The 27,195-nt window shown below is 35.2% G+C and overlaps 1 protein-coding gene across 5 annotated transcripts in view; it reads left to right on the plus strand.

Moving 5' to 3' along the window:
- GABRG2 (gamma-aminobutyric acid type A receptor subunit gamma2) overlaps positions 1-27,195 on the plus strand; it is a 106,691-nt gene that overhangs the window by 35,533 nt on the left and 43,963 nt on the right. For all 5 annotated transcript variants that reach the window (XM_055324778.1, XM_055324780.1, XM_055324779.1 and 2 more), the window contains exons 5-6: positions 749-831; positions 3,605-3,742. In XM_055324778.1, coding sequence (XP_055180753.1) covers positions 749-831; positions 3,605-3,742 — 221 coding nt within the window. The remainder of the gene's footprint in view (positions 1-748; positions 832-3,604; positions 3,743-27,195) is intronic.

The following is a 27,195-nucleotide window of genomic DNA, read 5'->3' on the forward strand; positions in this document are numbered from 1 at the left end:
ATAGTATTCCAGTAAAAGAATGCATAATACTCCATTGTGAAATATCAGTATTTTAAAACTCACATATAGTAATTTATTTATTTTATTTTTTTAAAGTTTGTTTTTATTTTTTTAAAGATTTTATTTATTTATTCATGAGAAACACACACACACAGAGAGGCAGAGACACAGGCAGAGGGAGAAGCAGGCTCCATGCAGGGAGCCCGACGTGGGACTCGATCCTGGGTCTCCAGGATCAGGCCCTAGGCTGTAGAGGGCGCTAAAACGCTTAGCCACCGGGGCTGCCCACATATAGCAATTTAAATCTAACAGCTAACAAGTACTTACAAACAGAATGTTCTGCTTTAATTAGCAGATAAGATCTGAGAATTTATCAGCATTCATTTACATGCAAACAGTAAATAGGCTTAAGTTCTTAAAACTGTTAAGTTAAATATAGTCAACCAAGCAATTTCATGTATGCAATTAATTTGCCAAAAAAATTACATGATCATAAATTTTGGAAAAAATAGGGTTGATGTCATTAAGATCCTATTGGTTTATCTGTGAAAATGGTCTACATTAAGTCTTAAGTAATTTCCTCCTGGACTTGGTGTGTTTCTTCAGGGAGAATCACCTTGTGTTATCAATAAGAATATGAGATGTATTCTCAAGGAGCAAAGATTAATAGTCATTAAAAATTGAACTAGTGTAGATTCTTAAAACTGTCTAAGTGATTTCTATTTATGCTCCATATCTTTCTATTTAGGTTGACAATTGATGCAGAGTGCCAATTGCAATTGCACAATTTTCCAATGGATGAACATTCTTGCCCCTTGGAGTTCTCCAGCTGTAAGTAATCTCATTTTGTATTCTGTATTCTGTATCCTCTCACCAACAGTTTTCTAATTGCAATGCCAACTAATTGAGAGACTCATACAGAATACAGAATCAAGCAATTTTGTTGACTTTGAAGATTTTGACAGTTAATTTCATCACAATACCAGTTTATCCCTATTAGAGTGATTCCTGCAAAAAAAGAATCTATTTTATCAGAAATTACAAGTAGGTTGCACTGGTGTATAAACTTTTAATAAATTCGTAGTGGTTGTCTGGAGGCATTTTTCAAGGATGATTGCAAAGCCAGGCCTAGCCACAATGGAAAGGTATAATGGTAGATTTTATATCCTTATTCTCTGCCCCCATCCCACCCCCACCCCACACCCAGCCTCTGTTGGTGCAGAAGAGAGTATCAAAATATTTGCTACTTATTTTCTTCCTTACACATCAGGAAGTAGATAGATTCAACAGTATCATTTGCTTATTTCAATTTCAGTATTAGTTTCAATTTCAGTACTCTGTTAAAGATGGCAAAATTGAAAGTTACCTTCTTCATCTGGAGGTCAAGCAATATCTAGAATTAGTTATTTACTGGTGAGTAAAAGACTAATATTTGGTGTCTTATGGGTCTAGTTCAAATCTCAACTCCATCAAATAAACTTGAACAAATTACTAAAACTTGCAGTGAGTCCACATTCTCAGGTACCCAGTAGAAATTATGAGACCTGGCTTACCACAATATTGTTTTGTTGTAATATTTGTAAAATGCTTGGTATGCTACCTCACATATGATAAGATTCAGTAAAAAGCTCTATTATTTTTATTAGTTATTATTATTATTATTATCAGATAATAGCCTATATAGCAAGATGATCCATGATAACTGACATGCAAATTAAGCTTTAGTAACCATAGATATTTCCTGCCTGAACCAAAACCAACCTTCAGTTTCCCCTAGATATTTGCTTCACTATTTGTTTAACATCCATGTTAGGTTGCTCATTTCTCCTTATTTGTGGTCTGCCAACTATGCATACTAGGCAGAATGAAAAACTAATTATGCATTTTAAGTTTATATTTCTATAAATAGAATTTCCCCAGCAGGAAGTTTATATTTCTATAAATAGAATTTCCCCAGACTCATAAGAGCCAAGTAAATCCTGATAACTATACTTTCAAAAAAAAAAAAATCAATGATGAGAGAAGGAGTCATCTCTTCATCATTATATAAATTCCAGAATGAACTAGAGGAAAAATATCACTGTATATCATGTTTTACTTTATCCAAGAATGGAATATTTTAAATAAAATCTTCCCCAACCTTTAAGATATGAGACTTCTATTAATTTCCAATTGGAACTGCTCCTCTTCTGAGTCAGCTAAAATTTAAGAACTGGTGATTTCTGTGTCTTTAGGTCACTGATGGACAACTGTCTTCTGAACCCAAACATAACTTAATGATACTTACTGCTATCAAAAAAGTGAAATCACAAACGTTCTCCACAGGAAGTTCCCTAACATCATTCTTTTTCTCAGTTTTCAGCACATCCTACCTCCCTACTCCTGCTCCATGCCAATATGGGGATCATGCTTTCTCTTCTCTTTCATCTTAATTAATAAACACATAAAACACAACTACTTGGACCAAACAGAAAGAAAAGGAACACACGTAGGGATTTTATTCCAAGTGGTCAATCAGTCTCTATAATTAAGATTTAGGTTTATATAGCATTATTAGCATATAGTTTAAATGATGTCTAGTTTTGTCTGTCTAGCTAGCTAGCTAGCTAGCTATCATCTATTTTTACCTGAGTTTATTTTATTTTTTTAAGATTTTATTTTTAGCAATCTCCCGAACGTGGGGCTTGAACTTAAAACTGAAAGATCAAGAGTTGCATGCTTTACTGATTGAGCCAGCCAAACACCCGTACTTGAGTTTATTCTACAATTAACTCATTAATGTTTACCCATTCAACAAATATGCATTGACCATCAGTTTCATGAAATAAGTACTACCATCATCCCCATAAAGAAACAAATAGTTTAGGGGATAAAATGAAGAAACCTGTCTATGGTATTATGGCTAGTAAATGTTACTGATAATCACTACATCATCAGTACAATATCTCTTTCACAAAGGGTTTCTGTTCTTTTGTCTGAACATGATTGACTTCTTCAGAATCTACATAGTGTTCATTGGTATCTTCCCCTTGGCATTTCTACTTCTTTTAATTGTAGTAAGTAGAATTTCTATGTATATTAAAATGAAGTCCCAAAAAATTGAGAGAGAGAGAGAGAATAATGTAAACAGTTGAGGTTATTTTTCTCAGTCATCTTCCACTCCAAGGTCATGCCCTGGAGAGGCACTTGAGTCTGCTCTTCTATTTTCTGCTTCTGCATGACTCTCAACACTTTGCCCTGTTGACTACCCTTCATCATGAAACAATAGCTTGCATATGTACTATTATATACAGGCTACTTTTTTATATCTTACCCTAGACAATGTAAAGTATGCATATAGTATACATGAAACCATGTATAGTATACCTTCTATGTGAATTAAATGACTTTCAAGGGTAATCATGACCTCATAGTTTTTAAACTATGGTGGAATAAGATGTCATTGCGTTTATTTCCTCTATTGTGATGCTCCTTTAGTTCAGGATCTTCTAGTTTATCACTCCATCTCTCTCACACCTACCTTAGGTCTTGTTCATGGAAGGTGGTTGTTACATATGTTCATTTATAAATAATTTTAAATGTGACCTTTCCCATCTCATGGCAGATGGCTATCCACGTGAAGAAATTGTCTACCAATGGAAGCGTAGTTCTGTTGAAGTGGGTGACACAAGATCTTGGAGGCTTTATCAATTTTCATTTGTTGGACTGAGAAATACTACTGAAGTAGTGAAGACAACTTCTGGTAAGATGCACTTGAATTTTAAATGACCCTTTCCAGAGTTAAAATTCTGATATATATATATATATATATATATATATATATATATATATATATATTTCAGAAGACTTTTCAGTACCTGCCTACAAATGATATGCAGAAATTTAAATGAAGTGCTTTAATTTACCAGGGAAAATTATAATTGATATTCTAGCATAATAGATATATATACATGGATTCTATCAATTTGAAGCAAAATGGATAAAAATGGACTTAGCTAATTATTTGTGTAATTTCTTTAAGCAAAAATGAGTAGCCATTATTTTAAGAGCAGAAAATATTTATTAGGTGTAGGTGTAATGTTTCTTTTAGGAAATAGGTTTCATTGTATATTGAAATAGCATTTAAGCAATCACACAGGGAAAATTAACTTTCTACAAATGTAGAAATGTGATCATAATGGATATGGATTGATGGTCCATTCAGTAATTTAATAATTTGAACTGGCTATATCATGTTTATGGGACAGGCCTGGTTTCAAATCCCAACTCTATCAGTTACCAACTATAGATATTGAGAAAATTATTGAATTTCTCAGGAATTAATTCTCCCAGATGTCTAATGTGGAAAAAAAACCCGTATCGTATCATACTATGTGTATGAGGGAGAGGGAAAAAAAAAAAAAGGAAAATGCTTAGATTGATACCTGGCACTTAGTAGGCATTCAATAAATAGTAGTTTTTACTAATGTTATTCTCAGATGCACATGGGACCTAATGTGCTCATGACTTCAGATTTTTAAAGAGAAGCTAAAAGTTTTTATTTTTGTATCAAATATCATGATTTTTAATGGTATTAATTAAATTGGTTTAAAAACCCATGTGGGGGCTGCCCCGGTGGCGCAGCGGTTTAGCACCACCTGCAGCCCAGGGCGTGATCCTGGAGACCCTGGATCGAGTCCTGTATGATGCCTGCTTCTCCTTCTGCCTGTGTCTCCGCCTCTCTCTCTCTGTCTCTCTGAATAAATTAAAAAAAAAAATCTAAAAACCCATGTGGTATAATGTCAACATATTTCCAGACTTGATCTGTCTCATGGGTGGCCAGTATAAACCCTCTGTAAAACCCTCCATACAGATTATTCCAACTACTCCTTTAAAATTATGTGAGTTTAATTATGTCTTAGTTTCAAATATAAACATTGTGTTCTCAGCTTACTATCAAGACATGTATTTTGATAATGTATTTCTGTGAGTTGAACTGTTGAACTGTTTTCTGTTGATTTATTTGAGCATACCTGATTTTTTTTTCCTCGAAATTCATAGGACATATTTTTGTGTTGACTAATTTAGAATAAGGCCTTGGTCTACTGTACATAGAAAAGCAAATTAAGGATCTACACAAAAATAGAAATCAAGATTATACCTTCCTAACCATCATCCTTGAAATTAAAGAGCTATCTGGTTCTAACACTGGTATTGACAGTGTTTGAAGATTTCTCTAACTCTCTTAATTTGCAAAAAGAATATAAAAGAAGGTCAAAGAAATGCTTGAGTATATTTTTGAAAAGTGGCCTTCTGTTCCCTTATTCACTGCAAATCCTGAACATCAAGTACTAGAACAGTCTTTTATTTGGTCCCCAAAAAAGATTCAGGATTGCCTTAGAACTGGTTTTCCATCTGTGAAAGGAAGAACATGTGTAAAAATAATCTCTAAGTTTGCATGCTTCCAGAATGAGAAATTGGGCATTAAATTGTGTTGTATATTCATATTTCTGTAATTATTCCAGCACCCTAAAAACAGAACCCAAAAATTGATGACTAGCAGGTATTTTTAGTCATTTGAGCCCAAAGGGGCAATAAAACCAAATGGTAGTGAACGAAGGGTTGGCTGCATATCACAGGGCCTAACATCATTCCCTCCCTAATAATTCATCCTGAGAATTATCTAGAGTATTTACTGTCTATTAAAATAGTGATATTTCCTGAAGAAAATGATCTACTAACTTAAAAGCATGGCAAGAAAAATTACCAAGGTGTCACAAAGCTATTACTCTTCCTATGGAAATCAAAGCAAAACTGCATTGATATCAGATCTGATACTGATGGCATCATTTAACTGATTACATCAACCCTTTGTGAATTTTAATGTGGTGGTTAGCCTTCCTATTGGTCTTCTTATCTACTCCCTGCTCTTGATGGCTTGTGTTTTGTGTACAGTCCATTTTAATTGTGAAGAGAAAGGACTGAATGGAAACTTAACACCTGTGCTGAAAGGCAATTTGATTCTTGTGATAGTTGATTTTATGACCTTTTTTTTTAATTTCTAATGCCATTCTTACCTTCAAAGCAGAACTCTATAACTGGTTAATACCTATTAGGAAGTTATAAAAACAACTTTCTTGGGAAATGATCAAAAGATCAAATTCATACTCCTTTTAAATCTTAGCCATTAGTACAGTGTGATTTTCTCCTAGACTTACAGTAAATGTATACCCTTTTAAAAAGCCTTCATCAAAACTGAGGGAGGATATTGCCAAAAATCTGACCTCACTTACTGCAGGGATTTCCAAGCTTCATTCATTTAAGTCCAACTCTCATGTTTTTGTTGTATCCAAGTGGTAACTGTACCATTGATTCCTTATATTAGACCATAATTGGAAAAGCAGAAGCATCTGACACAATAAAAGTTGATACAAAAATATAATGAAAAGCTGGGGCAGCCTTGGTGGCTCAGCGGTTTAGCGCCGCCTGTCCAGGACCTGATCCTGGAGACCCAGGATTGAGTCCCACGTCGGGCTCCCCACACGGAGCCTGCTTCTCCCTCTGCCTGTCTCTCTCTCTCTCTCATGAATAAATAAATAAAAATCTTTAAAAATATATATAATGAAAAGCAAACAAATATTCTTGAATTTAAAGTGCATATACTTGTGTTCTGCATATTGAGTATACTGAAAAAGAGAGAAAAAAAGGTATTAGAAAAATGAGAAAGTGCAGCTGGCACCAAAACAAAACATTTCATTGATGTAAACAGTAGAGTAGAAGGATCATTTCACAGAAAAGAATCTTCTCACCATGTAATTCAATGCTATTTGACAATCTTTGCATCCACCACCTGAACCATCTTTGCTTTTCACCAGTCATATCCATATCCTATTTGAGGAAAAAACATTGCCTGGGTGGTAGATTGATGATAAGACTTGAAGAACATTCATCATCAATATATCAAAACAGATTCTGGATCCATGATTTCTCTGTCAAGCCATCATGGCTTTATAGTCGCTCTACATCTGGGAATAGCACCATCATTGTCCCAGTGAGCCAGTAGTGAACACTCAGAGTCATGCCTCTACCTCCCACCTCTAATGAATCACAAAGGCACTTATGCCTCTGAAGCGTCTTGTGTAACTGTCCTCTTTTCACTTGCCATTGCCACTGTCCTAGTTCAGGATTTTATCTGTTCTCATCTGGACTGTGTTGGTAGCCTGTTAAGATTATGTCCCTGTTGTCATTCTCTCTCTCTCTCTCTCTCTCTCTCTCTCTCTCTCTCTCTCTCTCTCTTTCTCTTCCACAGTCTGCTTATTACACATTAATCATAAAGGCTAGCACTTACTGAGCATTAACTACACACACTGTAGCAAACCTTTTATCTAAATAACCTACTTGAGTTCTTATAACCGTGGTGCTACTTACTACACATCCATACCCAAGGTATCAGGAAATGTGGATAAGGAAATGGACTTCTAGAAGCTCATTTACTGAGGGGATGAGTTACAAAAGCTGAGCTGTAAGTTCACATGGCTTGCTCCTAGACTAGTGCTCTTAATTATTACACTGTTTTATTCCCACTGTGGCCCAGTAGGTCTTCTAGAAACACAACTTTCACCATGTCTCGAGAATTTAGGTCAATTAAACATGAGCTATTGTTCTTAATATGCAAGCATCTGATCTCAGGAACTTTCCAGTTTTGTTTTCTATAATTTCCCACCTTGTGACGGAACTAATCCATCTGTTTTCCTGAATATAATGAGCCAATCCAACACACAAACTGAATCTTAGTCTTTCTCTTCTGAATGGCTTCTCGATTCATCCCTACCTTCTTTATGACTTTAAGGCTTAAAAGCACAGCACCTCTTCAATGAGGCCTTTACTTAGCTTACCACCCAGACAATTTGGAGCAATTTTTAAATTATGTGTACTCTTGGAGTCAGGCGGCTCAAGTTTGAATATTGGCTTCTATAAATTACTTAATATATCTAAGCTCAACATCACCAGTATTACAGAGTTGCTCCGAGGATTAAGTAAGATATTCCATTCAAAATTATTAAAATTTTGTCTGTCGTATAGAAAGGACTCTGTAGTTAGAAGGAATTATTATTAGTAATTATTATCATCCTTATTTCATTAATTCTCCCTCACAGCATTTTCACTCACCTTACAAAAATATAGTTCCTGCCTCATGTTGCTTAGGCATTTTTTATTTACCCTTTTATTCCTCCTCATTCCAATAAATCACAAATTTCACAACAATTGCCTTGTTTTAATCCTATTTGTATCCATGATATTAGGATGGTGGGTTGCTTAGAGTTGTTGATTAGTAGCAATTGTAGAATTGATTGCTTGTGACAATTTATTTATAAAACTGTAAAATTTCTCTCAATTTAATAAGCAATGTAGAATTTTATTATGTTTATTCACATTACTCATTATTTACTCTCAAGTAGAAGACTGTTCTTTCAATCACATTGCCATTGCCAGGTCACCAGACTATCTACACGATTTTTAGTATCAAGCAGAATTTTGTTCCTTCATGTTCTCATACTGAAATGTGGGCAAGAAAAGTGGGCGAATAAGTTTTATAGGGGTACCTATGATCCAAATGCCATAATCCTGAAACAAAAAAAAAATATCACATTCTTCCTTTGTTAGAATACCATTAAGCTTCCATATTTCCTTTAGGAGTGCAAATATAAAAAAAAAATTAAAAAAAAAGGAGTGCAAATATCAGTATTTCATGAAATAGCCTCCTATGTTTTTGGTAGGCCCATGAACATTAAATATTATTTGCTTTAATTTGTCTTTAACTCAACTTTTTTGGCTAGGATTCCATGTGCCAGTTATATTTCCCCAATTTCTATCATAAGAAATACATAAATATTAAAATAAAGAATCCACATACCACAAATTTACTTTACTTTCTGACAGTACCAGGAAGACTGCAGTATTAGAAATATCCACAGCTCTCTGGATAAAGTCCATGTTCATTGCCTGATTTCTGAAATACTTATAATTTACCCTCTAGCTTTAAATCTTGCCCATGGTTCTGCCACCACACCCTTAACCTCTGGATAGGCTTCCTACTTCCTATCTTTGTATCCTATATTCCTTCTTTGATATCAAACTCAACTCCAACCTTCTGTACATGTATCAGTGTATATGTATAGGTCAAATAACTCTCCAAATAGAAAAAATAGCTCCCACCTTCCAGGCTGTGTTTTAATTTAGATGTTTTTGGCAAACCAGACATTTTAAAACTTTACTCCTCGTAGAAGTCAGCTATTTTAGGGAAAAGAAAAGGGAAAATGAAAAAAAGATACAAGTTAACGGTATTTTTTTTTTTTTTTTACCAAAGAGGTTGAAACAAAAAATTTAAGAAATGTAGGTGTTAGGAGAGAAATAAACAATTGCCCATTCATCCCACAGTCCTCCCGTGACTTTGGAGTCAGTATGTTGTGAGCTTAGTCAATAATAAACTTTCAAAATACCTGAAGCAATGCCATGTCTTAAAATAAATCAATGTTGAAAAATTCACAATAATTTATTTTTATTTTATTTTTAAGCTTCAATTTAGAAAAAAATTAAGTTTGGTTTCAAGATAGAAAAATGTATGAATAGAGAGAGCTGAGCCAGGAGTAGCCGGGAAGTCATTTGTCTTCTCTGGGATGAAAGTCCCTTGTTTATAAAATGAATGCATTTGTCTAGATGCATCTTTGAAGTCCTTGTTCTGAGACCTATCCAGAACCTCTGATGTAACCACAGTTACACTGTGGATGTCCTAATGTAGTAGCGACTTTGTTTATAAATTAATGTTTTCTTTCATCAAATTTTTGATGTTTTCAAAGCAAGTCAAATGCAAAAACAAACTCCTTTAGATTTTTAATCCCACTCATGTGTTTATTTTTAGTGATATATGATGTTATATATAATGTTAATCCAAAATTTTATGTGTTACTTTCTTTCAATTGTAATACTGGAAAGAATATATATATATTCATTATATATATATATATATATATATATATATAGTCACTATATATATTCATTATATATATTCAATATATATTCAATATATATGAACATATATATATAGCCTTATATATATTCACAATATATATATTACCATATATATATATATAACCTTTAAAAATCCCACGGCAGAATTTTAAATTCCAAGGTTGTTCTGACATTACCTCATGGGGGAGATAGGGCATGAGAGAAAGTTTCCATACAGAAGTCATACGTAATCTAAGGAAAGTTGTTTGGCTTCAAGGTGACACACTTTGTTTCTGCTTTATTCCATTGACAAAAATGTTGTATGTTCCCATGGAGCTAAAATGAGGCTGGGAAATGTAGCTCAGTTGTGTGCTCAGAAGGGACAGTGGGTTATGTGGCTTTCTAGCATCTGTGCAACATGCATGATCTCATTTTATTTCTCACAACAAGCCTTTGAGAAATACATTCCTTTGCTATTTGATAGATGAAGCAACTGAAGTTTAGAGGGGCTAAGTAATTTGTTCAAGGATAGTCAGTAAAATAGAGATATTTAGCTAGATATTAAATTTTTACTTCATTGCCTTTAATAAACGTAATAGGTGAAGAAATGAATTAGTTAAAGGAAAAAGTTGATTCTTAAGCTTGATAACAGGTAATATTATACAACACAGTGAAGTAAAATCACTTAATATAACCCCATACATGCATCAACAAAATGTTAACCTATAGGAATAACAATTATATTTATGTATAGTAATAACAAGTGAGAAACAATTTAGCAATGATATCCTTTCATTTTTTGAAAACATATTTATTGCCTGTGAGATAATACTATTCACTTGCTAAATGGACATATTGGCCACCATCTCATTAAGAAACTGTCAGATCTGGTGCATTTGTATAAATTTATTCCTCACACAAAACTCTCATCAGAAAGAAAGCATAATAAAAGGTTTTCATGACTATTTACAGTAATTTTGGAGATTAATACCTTGTTTTGACAGTCGATCAAAGCCAACCAGGTCAAGACATTAATTTTTATCCAAGTCTTTGGTGTTTCCTAATTCAACTGAAAATCCTATTTTGCAATATTTAAAAGACACATTCATCCGCATGACTGATATGACTAATTGAGCCCTCTGGTTGAGCTGCTGCCCCAAATGAATGTAAAACACTAAATAATTTTTAAATATGAAAATGTGAGATAATAGAGACTAAGTTGACAGACATCATGCTCTACACATAAACTCATTGAGGGTTCCTTTCACTCTGTTTGATGCAATTGAATAATTTCTTCATCTTATTTTTGCATTTTCAGAAAATAATGCTCTTCAGCATGGCAGATATGTAAATTTAAGCTTGTCAAAGACTGAAAAGGGAAGCAAACAGCAATGAGGAAAATTATTATTATTATTATTATTATTATTATTTTATTCTTTAACTTTTTTTCCCCCCAAAGGAAGTTATTAGGAAGGTCATAGCAGGGATCCCTGGGTGGCGCAGCGGTTTGGTGCCTGCCTTTGGCCCAGGGCGCGATCCTGGAGACCCGGGATCGAGTCCCACGTCGGGCTCCCGGTGCATGGAGCCTGCTTCTCCCTCTGCCTGTGTCTCTGCCTCTCTCTCTCTCTCCCTGTGTGACTATCATAAATAAATAAAAAAAAAATTAAAAAAAATCTTAAAAAAAAAAAATAAGGTCATAGCACATTGCAGTGCATATCAGCCCAGAAAAGAATTTGCTCTTTCTGGGTATACTAGCTGGAGCTGACTAGAATTTCTTAACCATTCTTACCTGTGTCTCATGTAATATAACTCATTTAGAAAATCAAGAACAGGGGTACCTGGGTGGATCAGTTGGTTAAGCATCTGCCTTCAGCTCAGGCCCTAATCCCAGGGTCCTGGGCTTGAGCCCCACATTAGGCTCCCTGCTTCTCTCTCTGCCTGTCCCCCTGCTCATGCTCTCTTTCTTTCAAATAAATAAATAAAAGGCAAGAACAACTAGTGTTACCAATCCATTCTTGAAGGGCAGAAATAGGTCAGAAAAGCCCAAGGAAAAGAGAACTGACAAATATGTTAAACACTTAATTATTTTTTATTTTTATATATGGATATCTCTGCTATTTAAGAAATTGACTGCTTCCCATTAAATATCAGTCCTATCATAAATGTTAGTTTTTCATATTCATCTACCAATTTATCTATCCCTGAATTAACTTGTCCAGGCGATGCATCATCTCTTAGAATAATGGCAAAAAGGAAACACTAAAAAATATCATTACAGTTGTTTTCCCAACACCATTACAAACTTAATTGTTTTGCCCATAAATGCTTCTCTGTCAGCTCTATATAAACACTGAAGTACAATAATTAAGTGACATTTCTGAGAAGATGAAATCTTCAGTTTAGACAACTGAGTTTACTGGGATAGTTTCCAAACCTGATTTCTGGTATGCTTATGCTCACATAACTTACAGCGCCATGAACCTTGATTTTAATCGCTAAGTGGTGAAGAGCTATGTAACATAAAAGACAGTGGGTAATTCATGAGCTGTGTAATAGCTCCTTGTTGAAGAGACAATTCAATCATGGTTATAAATTATAACCACCTAATGATTACACTTTCTTAGCTGTGATTTCTTGTTATCAGTATCAATGACTGAGAGTGAAAATAGATTGATAGAAAAATAAAATTTTAGGGCTAAATCTTAAAAATCAACCCCAATTGTACTTATAGAGAAATTACTCCAAAGAGGTAAAGTCTTTACATCTTAAACATATGGGTTTTCATTCATATTTGAAAATGATTGGGTATAGCTGAATTATGACATTTCTGAAGAGGTGAGGCCCATAATCTCCAGTTTACCAAAGTCTCTACCACTTCCTGTTATATTTTGGGCTCTATGTCTTTCTTTGTAATTATGGTTTCCTTATTTTGAAAAACTACACATCTATATCTTTATGGAAAATTGGGAAAAATGAAAGATAACTCCCAAATGAGAGCACATAGTATGCATGGAAATGAATATTTTGTTGTTGTTGTTGTTGTTTTACTTTTAAATAGGAAAAAAAAAAGGAATGTGAAAACTATGACTCACCAAGTTTTGCTTGAAAATAGAGAGTTGCAGAGAAGTGCCAGAACCTGGCCAACCTATATTTCATTTGCTTTTTTACATTCTGCAATTTGGGTTTATTTGTCATAAATATGTAGCATATGCAGGGCCAATCAATTTTAAGTTTATTCAGTTTATCTCCATGATCCACTTTCATGGAAGATGGATTTTCAATAAACATAAAATTATGAAGTTATATATATGAACATCTGTGCATCTAGTCTTGTCTGCATTTGTCTTTTTCAGCTCACATCTAAGCAGGCAAAAGCTTGGTTGCAACTTTCTGCACATTACTGATTAGCACTCTTGCATAGCCAATTGACACTTTTTCCTGTTGTACTTTTCTGAAGACCGATACAATTATTGTCCTGCAATAAAGCTCTGCTCTTTATTTTCTTTGATGAAATGAGACTGCTGAATATAGAGCAAAAATTGATTCCTATTTGAGAGTTGCCTTTGTGGTTGTGCTACCATATAGTAGAATGACCTTGAGCAAGCCATATTTTCGTTTTGACTCCTGATTTCTTTGTCTCAAAAAAAAAAAATCAGGGATCCCTGGGTGGCGCAGCGGTTTGGCGCCTGCCTTTGGCCCAGGGCGCGATCCTGGAGACCCGGGATCGAATCCCACGTCAGGCTCCCGGTGCATGGAGCCTGCTTCTCCCTCTGCCTGTGTCTCTGCCTCTCTCTCTCTCTCTCTGTGTGTGTGACTATCATAAATAAATAAAAAAATTAAAAAAAAAAATCAGACAAGATTGAATTTGAAGCTCCTTTCACCTCTAAAATGCTGTGGTATATTTCCTGATATTTGGCAGTTTTGTTACAAAGCAAACTTATGGTGGGCATTTAGGTTTTCTATGTCCCCACAAATTCCAAACAGAAGCTTCCTCATATTTTCTTATTCTAAAAAATCTAGAAATTAACAAATCTATTTTATCTCTCATGTATAGAGAACTTTGGTGGTGATTGTGGGGGCAAGAGGCTCAGTGTTGCCATAGAGATGGTTGGTGAGTTAGTTAAGGTCTGAAAAAATGAATTTGGCATGGGAAAAATAGGCCCGTGGTGGGTGTAAGGAGTGAAGGTGGATGTTAACTGCATTTATTCTGAATGAGAAATTAGGAAAGGGCAAAGATAGGACAGTGTCGTTGACATGACGTTCAGAAACAAGAAAAAAACAGACACTTGGTATCCTTGAACAGAAAGAACACTTGCAATCAAGAATGCATAGTATAACCTCAATTTATTATTTTATTAATAGCTTAATTATATAAATTTGGCTGCTAGATAGTACTGAGAATTGGCACTCAATTAAAACAGTACTGATATACCACCTTTACAATAATGCTATGATGTACTAGCATTTATTTGTAAGTTCTTTATATATGAATCATCCATTTACTTTTCACAGTGTTTCTATATGATGCTCATTTTCCAGGTAAGATGATCATGTACAACAAGTCTTATAGAAAAGTATTCAGAGAGGGTAAAGGTCTTGTCCATGATCATGGAACAAGTCACTGAACAGATACTCATGTTTCCTGACAGGCCCATTTTCTAATGCAGTGGTGACTCAAATACCAAGTTCTGAATTTGTGTTTGCAGAAAGACTTGCTTCTGTCCATATTTCTTTATCTAGTGTGTGATTTGTTTTCTCTTTATTGAGATGACATCTGTCTAGCTGAGATGACATCTGTCTAGCTATCTATCTAGCTATCATCTGTCTATCTAGGGCTAGTTGCATACTGTTATAGTAGAATCAGACTGCATTGGTCAGTTTAAACTAGACTATGCTATGGTAGCAAAGAGCCCTGAGATATCAGTGACTTAAAACTCAAAAAAAATTATATTGCATTCTATGGCATGCTATTCTCATGGCTGAGGGAGAAATAGTAGAAGAATAAAATAATGTTTAAAGTTTCTGCTTTGACAGGTATGTCATTTGGTTCACATTCCATTTGTCAAAGCAAGTCACATAAGGAAGTCTGTTGTCCATGGGTTGGGATTCATGCTTCTGTTACACAAAGGACCTCTGGGAAAGGCCTTTGTAGGGACGGGCTTGGTAGAAAGAGATACAAATCATTGGAATGCAAAAATTATAACCAAAATTTACCATTAGTATAATCCTTTATGCTATAAGTGGCTCATCTACCTGACCATGTAAGTATATGTAGCTTGAGATGACTTGTCAGGAACAATCACCACAATCACAAGGGAAAGGAATGATTTATTCTCACGGAAAACAGAAACCAGTCATTAAAATATCTCTGACTCTGAGAATTATCTTTAAAAGAGACTGTTTTTGGTCAAGCTTGCTGTCTCTGTCAATGACCTATAGCCATGATTTTCCATTTATGTAAAATTGGCTTCAGAAGAAGATGAAAAGATACAATATTATCATGAAAATGATTGTAGGGTGATAGGAACTGTCACATTTTATAAACATGGGCAAGATTTGCCCTGATATACTTCTGGGACAGCTTTATTAATTACATTGAAAAACAAATCTGTAAATATTGGTCCCGTACTAAATTAAATTTTACAGATATTAGGTAATGTAACTTCTAAGAAACAATAAACCAGGATCATCCTCTTGTCACTAGGAGGAAGTAATTGAACATGATTTAATAAAGAACGGCCACAAAATAATGAAAAGTTCAGGCTGTCTTGATTGCTGTTACTTTTTCATGAGGAAAATAAAGTCCCTAATAGTGTTGTATAAGAAAAGAGTATAAATAGTTTCAAGTAAGATTTAAATCCTTTCTTTTATTTAATTATAACAACAAGCTATCATTTTAACCCTTTTCTCTATGAAACATTCTTAAAATTCTGTCCCTCTGTTTTATAGGTGAAATTTATGAAGTATGGTGGTACCAATAATTAAAGCATTTTTGCATGGCTAGTTATTAGTAGAATTAGAATTAATCAACAAGAATCTGTGTTCCCAATCTACTGTTCCCTCCTGGCCACTTACCTAAGACTATGCAAATATAAAAAGCAATTTTCATTTCATAGGCTGATGCTGAATTAGTGAGTAGTAGGGGATATTTTGGTCCTAAAGATCCACTACTATTAATCTATACACAGATAAGTAGTGTTGATAATGATGATGATAATTGATGATGATGATGATGATGATGAAAATGATGATGAGAATGTTAAAGTCAGCTTTTCTTGGACATTTTACGTATGCCAGCAACAGTGCCAAGTATTTTACAAGGTTTATTTACATAAACCTGCAACATCTTAGAAGGTATATTTTTATTTTCATGATCATATAGCTGGTAAGAAGCAGAGCCAGGATTCAAACCTGTGCTCTGAGACTGGACAATAGTATTTTTGTTGGGTATTATTTGTACAAAATAGTGATTTCCTTTTCATTAAGGAAAAAGGCTGTCCACATGAACATATTTGTGTGTGTGTGTGTGTATGTGTTTAAGTGTGTGTAGTACACTACGAAGAACACAAATGTGTTCAAGGTACTTCATGCCACTGGCATACTGTACCATGTAATATGTTGTGCTGTTTAAGTAAATGCTACAATTTACAGTGTTGATAACTGGACAGGTATGTTAGAGTCAGTTTTCTTTTACAAAGATAAGAATGAGGAAGTAACAGAAGCATCTTGAACAAGGCTAGTTAAAATGTTTTCTATCACTGGAAGTATTATCTATCACTAAAAACTCTGGATAAAATTACATGTGTACTATATTAGTAAGACATGACCTATAGTAAAATTTGAAAGGAAAGAATACTTGGCCAGGGGTGAGATGAGCTGGCCTTAAGTCCTAGCTGACCTTATTAATAAGTGGATACATCTGGGAAAGTCATTTAATCTCTCGGAACTCACTTTATCTGTAAAATGGAAGAATTGCAATTGCCCTACCAGAGTTGCTGTGAGTATCTGAAAATGCTTAGGAAATTGTGAATAGCTTTGGACATAGATGACAATGTGATCATAATGTAATTGTGTTTTCCCTTCTTTCTCATTCCTTTTCCCTAACCCTTGAAATTAATACACACACACACACATACACACGATGTATATATATTTACATAATGTATACATATACATGAAGATTTCAGGCATATTTAATGACTCTGAGAAAAGAAAAATGACTTATAATTGATTGAAATTTCATAAAATATAGTGATTGATGCAGTGATTCATTTCTGCTTGTTTTGTAACCTTACATTTAGACTGAAAAAGGAGAAGAAAGCTGAAATTTGTCCAAAAAGGGCAGATGTGTGTGTGGGAGTACTCTTTTAATAGCTGTCCTATAAAGTGACTTTGGAAGGATTTGGGAAAGAGATATTAAATTGACTTGTTGATTGACCATGATCAGCTTGGGGTCTCATACACACACACACACATGCTTGCTAGATGTGTCAGAGGAATTCATATTTTCCATTCCACAGTACTAACAATACTCAATGCTGCAGTTATGTAACAAAGACAAAAACATGCAAGTCATAGAGATCATGGACTTACCTAGTCAAGGGCCCTTATTTTCCAGATTAAAAAAAAAAAAAAAAAAAAAGCCCAGGGAAGTGAAATGGCTAGTGTTAGCTCTTCTAACTAGTTTCACAGTAAATGAAGCATTTTAAAAATTGGTTTCCAGATTTCATTACAACAGACCTCTCTCAAGCCTCTCTTAAGTTCTGTAAGTCAAGAGTTTACAGACAGGTCCATTCCCTTACATCAGATATTGAGGTAAAATAAAATGAAGAAAAAATGAAAATGAAGAGGGAAAGAATGCCTGAGTTAACCTGATGAGCTATTTCTACTTTTAGGTTGGCTAGATGTTGCATTCAGTGCTAAGGAATAAGTCACGTGTGGCTTAGCATTGCTAATAGTGGCTGTAACTATACATTATTAGTTGGAATATCGTGGAGTGGTGACAGAAAAATTAGAATAAGAATCTGAAAACCCAGGTTCCACTCTCAGGCCTGCTTCTAACTTGCTGCATTACTGTGATCAAATCCTTTTATACTTTTGTGCTTCAGTTTCTGACAGTAAGATGTGCGTAGCATTATCAGGAGTCCTTTCTCAGATTGGTGTGGGGAGAATCAAATGAGATAAAGGATGTGGAAATGCTTTATAACATGTTGGGAGTACAGCCCATATTCAAAGCATTATTGCCATTATTTAACAATTACAGCTAAGGCTCCCTCTAGATCTGAAATTCCAAAGTTATGCCTTGAAGGTAAGGCTTAAAAGTGTATATATCTCCCTGCCAGTAAGGAAACCAAAACATTTTTTTAAAAAAAGAAAAAAAAAAAAGAATCATTGATCTAAGCTCCAGATGGAGCAAGTCTGGGAGTGTGACTCAAGTTCCTGCCTCTCACTCTTGGGTCCCCGTGATCACATTTTGTCATCAGGATTTAATGAGGATGACAAGCTGATCAAAATTAAGGGTATTATTAAAGCAACACAAAAGATGAAATTCTGATTTTTTTTCTACTCTTGAGGGGAAACTGCTATTAAAAGATTAAGGCTAAATGTAGAAATGAAAGGGTAATGAAAGTTATACTCAATAAAGACACAGGAAAATGGAGTTTGGATGTTCTCTATGATTAATGTATTTCCACCTAAAGTCAGTAAGATATCTGCAGCAATTGACAATCTTGGAGTTACTGGGGGTTTGTGAGATTGCTGAGTGGGCTAAATTCCATGCTTTCACTTTTCTAGGGATGAAAAGTTAAACTTTTAGATGGGGAATGTAGGGTGGGAAACATTTTAAAACTAAGGTTCACGTAGTAATTTAGAAACATGTTTTAAGAAAATTATCTTTTCCCTTCAAAGCATTCAGTGCAGTCTCTTGACTCTAAGTGTGAATGCAAGAAAAATGACAAAAGTCAGCATTAGTGCTAGTCTCTATTCTGTTTGGGATTAAGAAAAACAGATGCTTATTTCTTCTTAAAAACTAGTATTCTCCCTGAATATTTCTCTTGGAATAATTGCTGTTTAAGACATCACAGTTATCCAGTGTGATAAATTAATAACATGATCTATTTATTGAAAACATACTACATACAACAAACTGCCCCTGGAAATTGCTATGAAATTTCTTTTTTAATCTCTGTAGAAACCTCTAAGTAGATATGATTACTACCCTGCTTTTAGAGATAAAACTGTAACTCAGGGAAATTAAGTAACTAGTCCAAGCCCTAACCCAGTAAGAAAAATAGGGAATTTGAAATCAGATTGAATAGGCCACATATCCCAGGTTCTTAAACATTCTACTCTGTAGAATTCCTTAGGAGGATACTTTTAGGGAGGGATAGGGGATAAAGAGGAAAAGGAAACTAATTCTGTAGTTAAATTTTACTTTAGAAATCAGTGTGAAGGGGATCCCTGGGTGGCGCAGCGGTTTAGCGCCTGCCTTTGGCCCAGGGCGCGATCCTGGGGACCTGGGATCGAGTCCCACGTCAGGCTCCCAGTGCATGGAGCCTGCTTCTCCCTCTGCCTGTGTCTCTGCCTCTCTCTCTCTGTATCATAAAAAAAAAATTAAAAAAAAAAGAAATCAGTGTGAATTGAGAACAGGAGGCCTCAGGGGCACTTGCCAAAAAATGCTAGTAGGTTTTGCCAAAGGCAGGTTTAACAATGCTGCTTTAGTTTCTCAGTAGCTTTCCTCTTAACTGATGAAAAGAAAAAAATGTTAAAGGTCACCTGTGAGGCCCCTGAATGTATCAATTTCCTTTTTCTTAAAGTCTCTTTACTTTCACCAACACTAGGAATAGTCATAAACTCAATGTAGATGAGGGACTCATGCAAATTAGTGGGTAAACCCACTCAAAACATATTGCTTAGAAAGATGGTTGCTTTACTGTTTTGTTTTAAACTGGCCCAGGATGTTCAGTCTTTCATAGAAACTGTGCCTCATTTTTTGGGAAAAATTTAAGAAATCTAAAAAGACTTTTTTTCTATTGAAATAATTGATTCCTAGAACAAATGTTATTTAACTCTCTCAATGCCTCCATGTAGTGTGTATATTATTACAGCCATTTAACAAATGGAAAGATTGAGGCTCAGAAAGGATAAGTAACTTACCCAAGGTCACACACACCCAAGTGATTGGAAAAGCTGGGATTCAGACTCACTTGAGACCACACAGCCTGCCTGTGTACATCTGTGCATTGCTGCTAACCTCTACTAAGATGTAACTCCTTTTCAACTCTGGTTAGTTCCTTTCTTTGAGGTCAGCTAAATTCTGTTTATTGGTTATTTATTCAGGACCTCCTACGTTCCAAGCACCATTAATAGAGTTCAAGACAATAAATTAGACATGGTCCTTGCCCTTGAGCAGCCCACAGTCCAATGGATGGACAATGAGCTGGATCTAACTGAATTTTAAGTAATTTTTACGTGAACCTCTATGTGATAAGACCAATGAAACATCACATACAACAATCCGTACTTTTTACTACGTCAGAGCATATTAATGCCTACATGCTTCAATAACATGTCATCCTTAGTTTTTTTTTTTTTTCCTGAATGAAGAAACCATTATACTAAGGTCTCTTAAGAATTTGAGATATTTATAGGATATGTTTGGAATATGATTTGAAAGTACCAGTATAGTCATTATCTTGTTTAAGATCTACTGTAGTTCTTTTTTTTTTTTAGATTTTATTTATTTATTCATGAGAGACACAGAGAGAGAGAGGCAGAGATGTAGGCAGAGGGAGAAGCGGGCTCCATGCAGGGAGCCCGATCTGGGACCTGATCCTGGGTCTCCAGGATCACGCCCTGGGCCAAAGGCAGACACTCAACCCCTGAGCCACTCAGGCATCCCAGCTATTGTAGTTCTTAACTATGGTTGCTCTAGGGGCTTAATTTAGCAAGTTGCCTATCTCTGCCCATCCATCTTTCTGGTGGCTGGGATGCTTGCCCCCATGCCTACAATGCTCAGTGCCTCCCAGACAGATCCTGGTGGGATAGAAGTGTCAGCAGAGCCTGCCAGCCTACCCCTCTGAAAACTGGAGTTTTCTTGGGAAGCCTTTGCTAACACATCAGCCAGAATGGTATTTCTATAGCTATGCTGGCTTAATGCTGAGTTAAATGCTGCATGGTTTCTATTTGCCTTCCCCTGTCTTTTACATTAGATTTTTGGCCCATGTAAATACCAGTCATGAACTTTGCATCCAGAAAAATCTGATCTGTCTGTAGCTCCACATACAATAGTCATTTGATGTTGCATCCAACCTTTCAGTCCACACTCAGTCCCTCAGGAATCCTTTTTGTGGCCTAGGAGAATATAATAGATTGTAGCAAGAAGAATATCAAGCTGTCTTTGAGACCCATAGCTCTAGCATTGCAATTTCATGTCTAAACATGGCAGCTTTTCTACTAGAATTCTCTGTACAGCGGTGATAGATATTAGGAAGTTGCTGTCAGCACTCCAGACTGTAGCTTTCACTTGAATAATGCATCTTTCTAGTCTCTTGGGTGAATTCTGGAAGAGGAGTCAGATAACCTGAGATTTGGCCCATCTCTGCAAATGCAAGTGTCTAGCCTATCTGATCCACAGTTTCCATACCTACAAATAAGGATTAAAATATTCTATTTAGTCAACCATACAGAATCTCTCTAATAATTAAATGAGATTGATGTATATAAAAATGGCTTTAGAGCTCAAAGCACTGTATACTTCTACAGAATCATTTGTGGGTTTCTTTTTTAAAGACTTGCTCCATCTGGAGCTTAGATCAATGATTCTTTTTTTTTTTTTATGCTTTGGTTTCCTTACTGGCAGGGAGATATATATTTATTTTTTTTTATTTTTTATTTTGAGAGAGCACCTGTGCATGTACATGGGTGGGAAGAGGGGCAGAGGGAGGGTTGGAGAAGAAGACTCTCCACTGAGCAGGGAACCCAGAATAAGGCTTAAATCCCAGGACCCCAGGATCATGACCTGAGTCGAAAACAGACAATCAACTGAGCCACCCAGGTGCCCATACAGGATCATTTGTACAGTACTATACAAGTTCATTCGTCCATTATTCATTTGGTATTTCCTGAGCACATATGGTAAACAAAACATTTTACTGAAGGGTATAAGCTTCAAATTATGTGAGACATTGATCTCACTGTCAAGAAGGTTAAAATCCAGTTATTTTTCTTATTCTAATAATTATAAAACTGTAGAAGAACTCTTTACTCTCCTTGTTTAAATTCTTTCAAACTAGTCTACATAGCTACCTTTTCCATTCCCTCTGTTGTCCCTGGTAATTTGAAAACTTGAGGGCCATGGGTTGCTCTATATGTCCATATAATTCTGCTGAATTTAATAGTTACCCAGAGTTGGGTTTCTGTCCAAATATATTTATAAATGTCAAACTACTATTTTAATGATATAGTAGGCATTATATGAAGTCCTATATTCAGGTGTGGGCTAATTGTGACTGATTATAAAAATAACAGATGTTAAAACAAATTTTATACTTTAAATTTTTTTTTTTAATTTTTTTTTTATTTTTTTTATTTATTTTTTGATAGTCAGAGAGAGAGAGAGAGAGAGAGAGAGAGAGAGAGGCAGAGACACAGGCAGAGGGAGAAACAGGCTCCATGCACCGGGAGCCTGATGTGGGATTCGATCCCGGGTCTCCAGGATCGCGCCCTGGGCCAAAGGCAGGCGCCAAACCGCTGCGCCACCCAGGGATCCCTCCTTTAAATTTTTAAAGTGATGAATTTAGATTTATAGTCTATAAATTTAGGGTTTGTTTATGTGTGAAAGGTGACACATTGATAAACAATTGGCAGAATCTCGTTCAAAGAAAAAGAGCCTTGGGTCTATTTCTTTTTTAAGTTGTAGATAAAGTGTACTTTTTGTAGCCTTTTAGGTTAAAATGCCTTTTAAGACAGCCTACCATAAGCTTTTTATATTTTATGAGAGGGCTTTTCCTTTTAAGAGTTTATACAGACAAAATGTCATGAAAGTCCAACTTCATTGTCGTCTCCTTAACAACTAGCACAGGATCTGACATGGAGTAGATACTCTATAAATGTCTGTTGTACAATTGGAGGAAGACAGCAGAAAGAATCATGGAGACAGAATATTTGAACTGAATCTTGAAAACGGAGAAATTAGGTTTGACAAAGATGTGGACAGAACAGAAAGAATATGAATGTATCTTTTTGAGAACAGAGAATTGTGGCTTAATGTAATTTAAGATTTGTAGGCTCATTTCAGAAAATGATTCAGAATTCTGGGCTTGTATTCACAATTATTGGTCTTCAACAGAGACTGAGAGTATGAATCAAGAAAATTAATTCCTATTTTTGCTGAAAGATCTTAGTTTGGCCTTTGAATGTCTTTGCCTGTAAAATGTGGAAGAGCTAGAAATCAAAGGGTCATGTAGAATCATGCATGCTTGCATGGATAAATTAATGTTCTCACTAACTTTGCAATGTCTTAGTGTTACTAAAGGCACAAGTCAGATTTTAAAAAGTTTTAAAAGAAGCATAATAGAATGTGTGGAACTGAATGATTGAGTTTAATATACATCTTTCCTTATTCCACTAGATTAGAGGTTGAAATATTTTGCTGACTTTATAAGGAACATACAGACACAATCACACTGATGCTTCTTTAAAAATCTGATAAAATATGTTCTTACATATTCTGAATTATTTAGAGTTAAAGGAAAGTTGTGTTAGTTGAAATCAAGGGGGAAGTTGAATATTTAAGTATAATTCACAGACCCTATATCCTAATTAACTATGAGTTAGACCTCTGCTGTAATGTCATGCGTCTAAGAAGGCTTCAATTCAAACCAAACCCAAACTAAACTAACTGGACAACTTTTCTATAAAATGGAATTACTGGGCAGCCTGGGTGGCTCAGTGGTTTAGCGTAGCCTTCAGTCCAAGGCATGTGATCCTGGGGACCCAGGATTGGGCTTCCTGCATGGAGTCTCCTTCTCCCTCTGCCTGTGTCTCTGTCTCTCTCTCTCTGTGTCTCATGAATAAATAAATAAAATTTTGAAAAAAAAATGGAATTACTATTATTTACAACACAAGATTATTATAAGACACAAAAGCCTACACTATTGGAAATGGGCCTTGTCCCATAGGTGACAGAGTGAATGATGGGGAGGTATCCAGTTTTCCATTCTCCTTCCATGACAATTCTACTCCCCTCTTTGAAATACTGAGCCTGTTTCTCTATGGCCAAACAAACACAACCTTCAAACCCAAGATGTAGTAACACTGTGCATGATGTTTTCCCTGATTATTGCTACACATATTACTACTATCTTCAATAATTTTATTGTACTTATAATTCACCACCATGCAGCTAAGCACTTTGTGTATAATTCCTGCCTTTCCAAAAGGACTGTAAATCTGTCAGAAACATAGATGTATTAAATGACCTCCCCTTGTGGCATAATTCTGAGTGGACATTTGTGGAATGTCTAAAGCCTAGACACTGGTTCTCCTCAAGAAAGAACAATCCATATTTCCAAGTAATGCAATGATATGACTCCTTTGTCTCAGTGTAGTCTAAAATCTACTTTTATAATCAAAATATATGTTGTACAGGTTTTCTTAAATCAGGAGTATCAGATACAATAACTCAAAAAATGTTTGCCAAAGATCTGCATTATTTTCATGTCGTCCATCTTCTATCCATGGCCTTGGCTTCATCCTGAGACTTAAAGTAGTGCCACCACAGAGATCTGACTCCTCACTTTGTAGTAATAGTAAATGGCTGCAGTGAGACCAGACTTCATCTCTTCCTACCAGAGACAGAATCTCTCCTTAGAATTCTTGGTATGTATCTCTTCTATTAACTTTAAATTTTGTCAGGTTCACATCCCTGAACCAATTGCTCTTGCCATAAGGATAAGATTGTCACATTAATTCCCACCTTAGGATCTGGAATGTGATGAGTACCATCGAAGTTCAGAGGCTGAGAAAGAGGAGTAAATTCCCAAAGGGAAAGTTAGGTACTTTGGTCAAAGAAGAAAGGAGGGAGAAGATAGTGAGTAAAAGACCAGTAAACATCGATTCTAATGATGTTCTTTTTCTTAAACATAGAGAATATTAGAATAAAATCCCAGTAATAAGAAAAATAAATAGATGATAAGAAAAATCAGTTTAAAAATGTTAATATCAAATTTACTACTTCTCATTTAATGTTAAACCTGGAAGTTTAGACCAATCTTTGGTATCACACCTTATACAGAATGTATTTTCTTGTATTTCTTCAAAAATTCATTGTTGGTGAAATGGTCCAAGGTAGGAAAGAGTGGTATTGTTAGTAGCAAAATTATTACAGATTATTAATGTTTGCTTTGGTCATTGTCTAAACTAGGAATAAAAACTGAAGATAATAATATAGATACAAAACACTAAAGAGGGGTAAGGGAAGATTATGAGTGCTGTATCAATCCAGAGAGGTTAGATTATATTGCGGGAATAATCACATGGCCATGTCTAAATGCAAAGGGGGGTAAATGAGTGGTTTTCTACCTCATCCAGAAAGAAAGAAAAATGGGAATATTTATAAACTGCATAAAAACTATGCAGACAGATAAAAGACACTTAATAAATCATTTTAGGAATTAATGAAAAAGGATTTCAAAGTTGTATTTATAGGCCTCTGAAGCACATTTTTTTTTAATTTAGTGGTGAACAAGATAATTTTTGAGAAAAGCAACATAGCATGGTATAAAGAATATTGTCATTAGCGTGTCAGCCATGTTCTTCTCCTGGCTCTGCTGCCGCTCACTAACCTGTCTTTGAACCAATTGCTTTAACCCTCTGGGCCTCAGTTTCCTCACTTTTACAATAAGAGCACTAAGATATTTTTCATAGAAAAATAGTGAAAACAAGAAAATCATATGAAATACACTAGATACAATGGCAGGCAAATATTTTTTTCTAAGATTTTATTTATTTATTCATGAGAAACAGAGAGAGAGGCAGAGACAAAGGCAGAGGGAGAAGTAGGCTCCATGAAGGGAGCCCGATGTGGGACTTGATCCTGGGTCTCCGATGTGGGACTTGATCCTGGGTCTCCGGGATCACGCTCTGGGCTGAAGGTGGAGCTAAACCCCCTGAGCCTCCGAGGCTGCCCTTGTAGGCAAATATTAAGTATTCAATGAAGTATAGCTTTTAGAGTTCACAGTGTCTTATTCACTGTATTTGATGGTAAGTTACAGTATTTTTTTTTTGCTCTTTCAGCCATTTCTTTTTATTTACAGTTTGTGTTTAATGCAAATCAATTCCATAACATGAGAATTTACTATGAATCAAAGCATAAATACACAAACACAATATACAATCCAAAACTGATGTACAGCATTCAGGGATGAAACAAAATCTAATGTTCATTCACACACACAGTAGCTTGAGATCTGTTGGATATTGTTGTTCTGGTGTAGGTTCCTAAAGATGGGAAAAATGACTTTGGTTATCAAGACTACTGTGGCCATATTAGATACTGGAACATCTAAGCATCAGTGTGTGACCATGCGAACAAAAGACCTTAGGGTGTCTATTTTTAAAAATCTTTCTGTGCATCGAGGCAGTTGTGAAAAGATTTACTTTCCAGAATCAAGCCCACTTTAGGCTTAGGACCAGGTTCTAACTATCTAAAAATATTGACTAACAGAAAGTGTTCCAAATGTGGCTATTCTGATTCAGAGTTTTTTTTTTTTTAAGTATTTACAGAAAAAGTATAAAAGTTTTTCCGAATTTAATGTAAGCAAGCTTCCAGTCTTCACTTCCCAAATACTTGATTTATGATTTTTCGCTCCCGCACATATTTTGCCTTTTTTAATTTCAAGATTTGTCGATTTTACCTTCAAAACAGATCATTTTTTAAATTGTAAGAAGTACTCCACCTATGCAGAAATAAGCATTTTGAAATTAGTTGAAGTCAACCTACTTCTACTCTTTGGAATCAGTTTAGCTAAATGAATCTGGCACCCTTGTTCAATAGGAATAAGTGATAAGTATTTAAGCAAAATTTATTTGTTATGCTTCACAATCGGGGGTAGATTCCAATCCATAATTGCCCTGGCACATGTCAATTACTATATAAAAAATCAAATGCAATGTCAAACCCAAAGCCTCAGAGGAAAGAGTTCAGTT

Source organism: Nyctereutes procyonoides, unplaced genomic scaffold (assembly GCF_905146905.1).
Source record: "Nyctereutes procyonoides isolate TBG_1078 unplaced genomic scaffold, NYPRO_anot_genome, whole genome shotgun sequence".
NCBI lineage: Eukaryota > Metazoa > Chordata > Mammalia > Carnivora > Canidae > Nyctereutes > Nyctereutes procyonoides.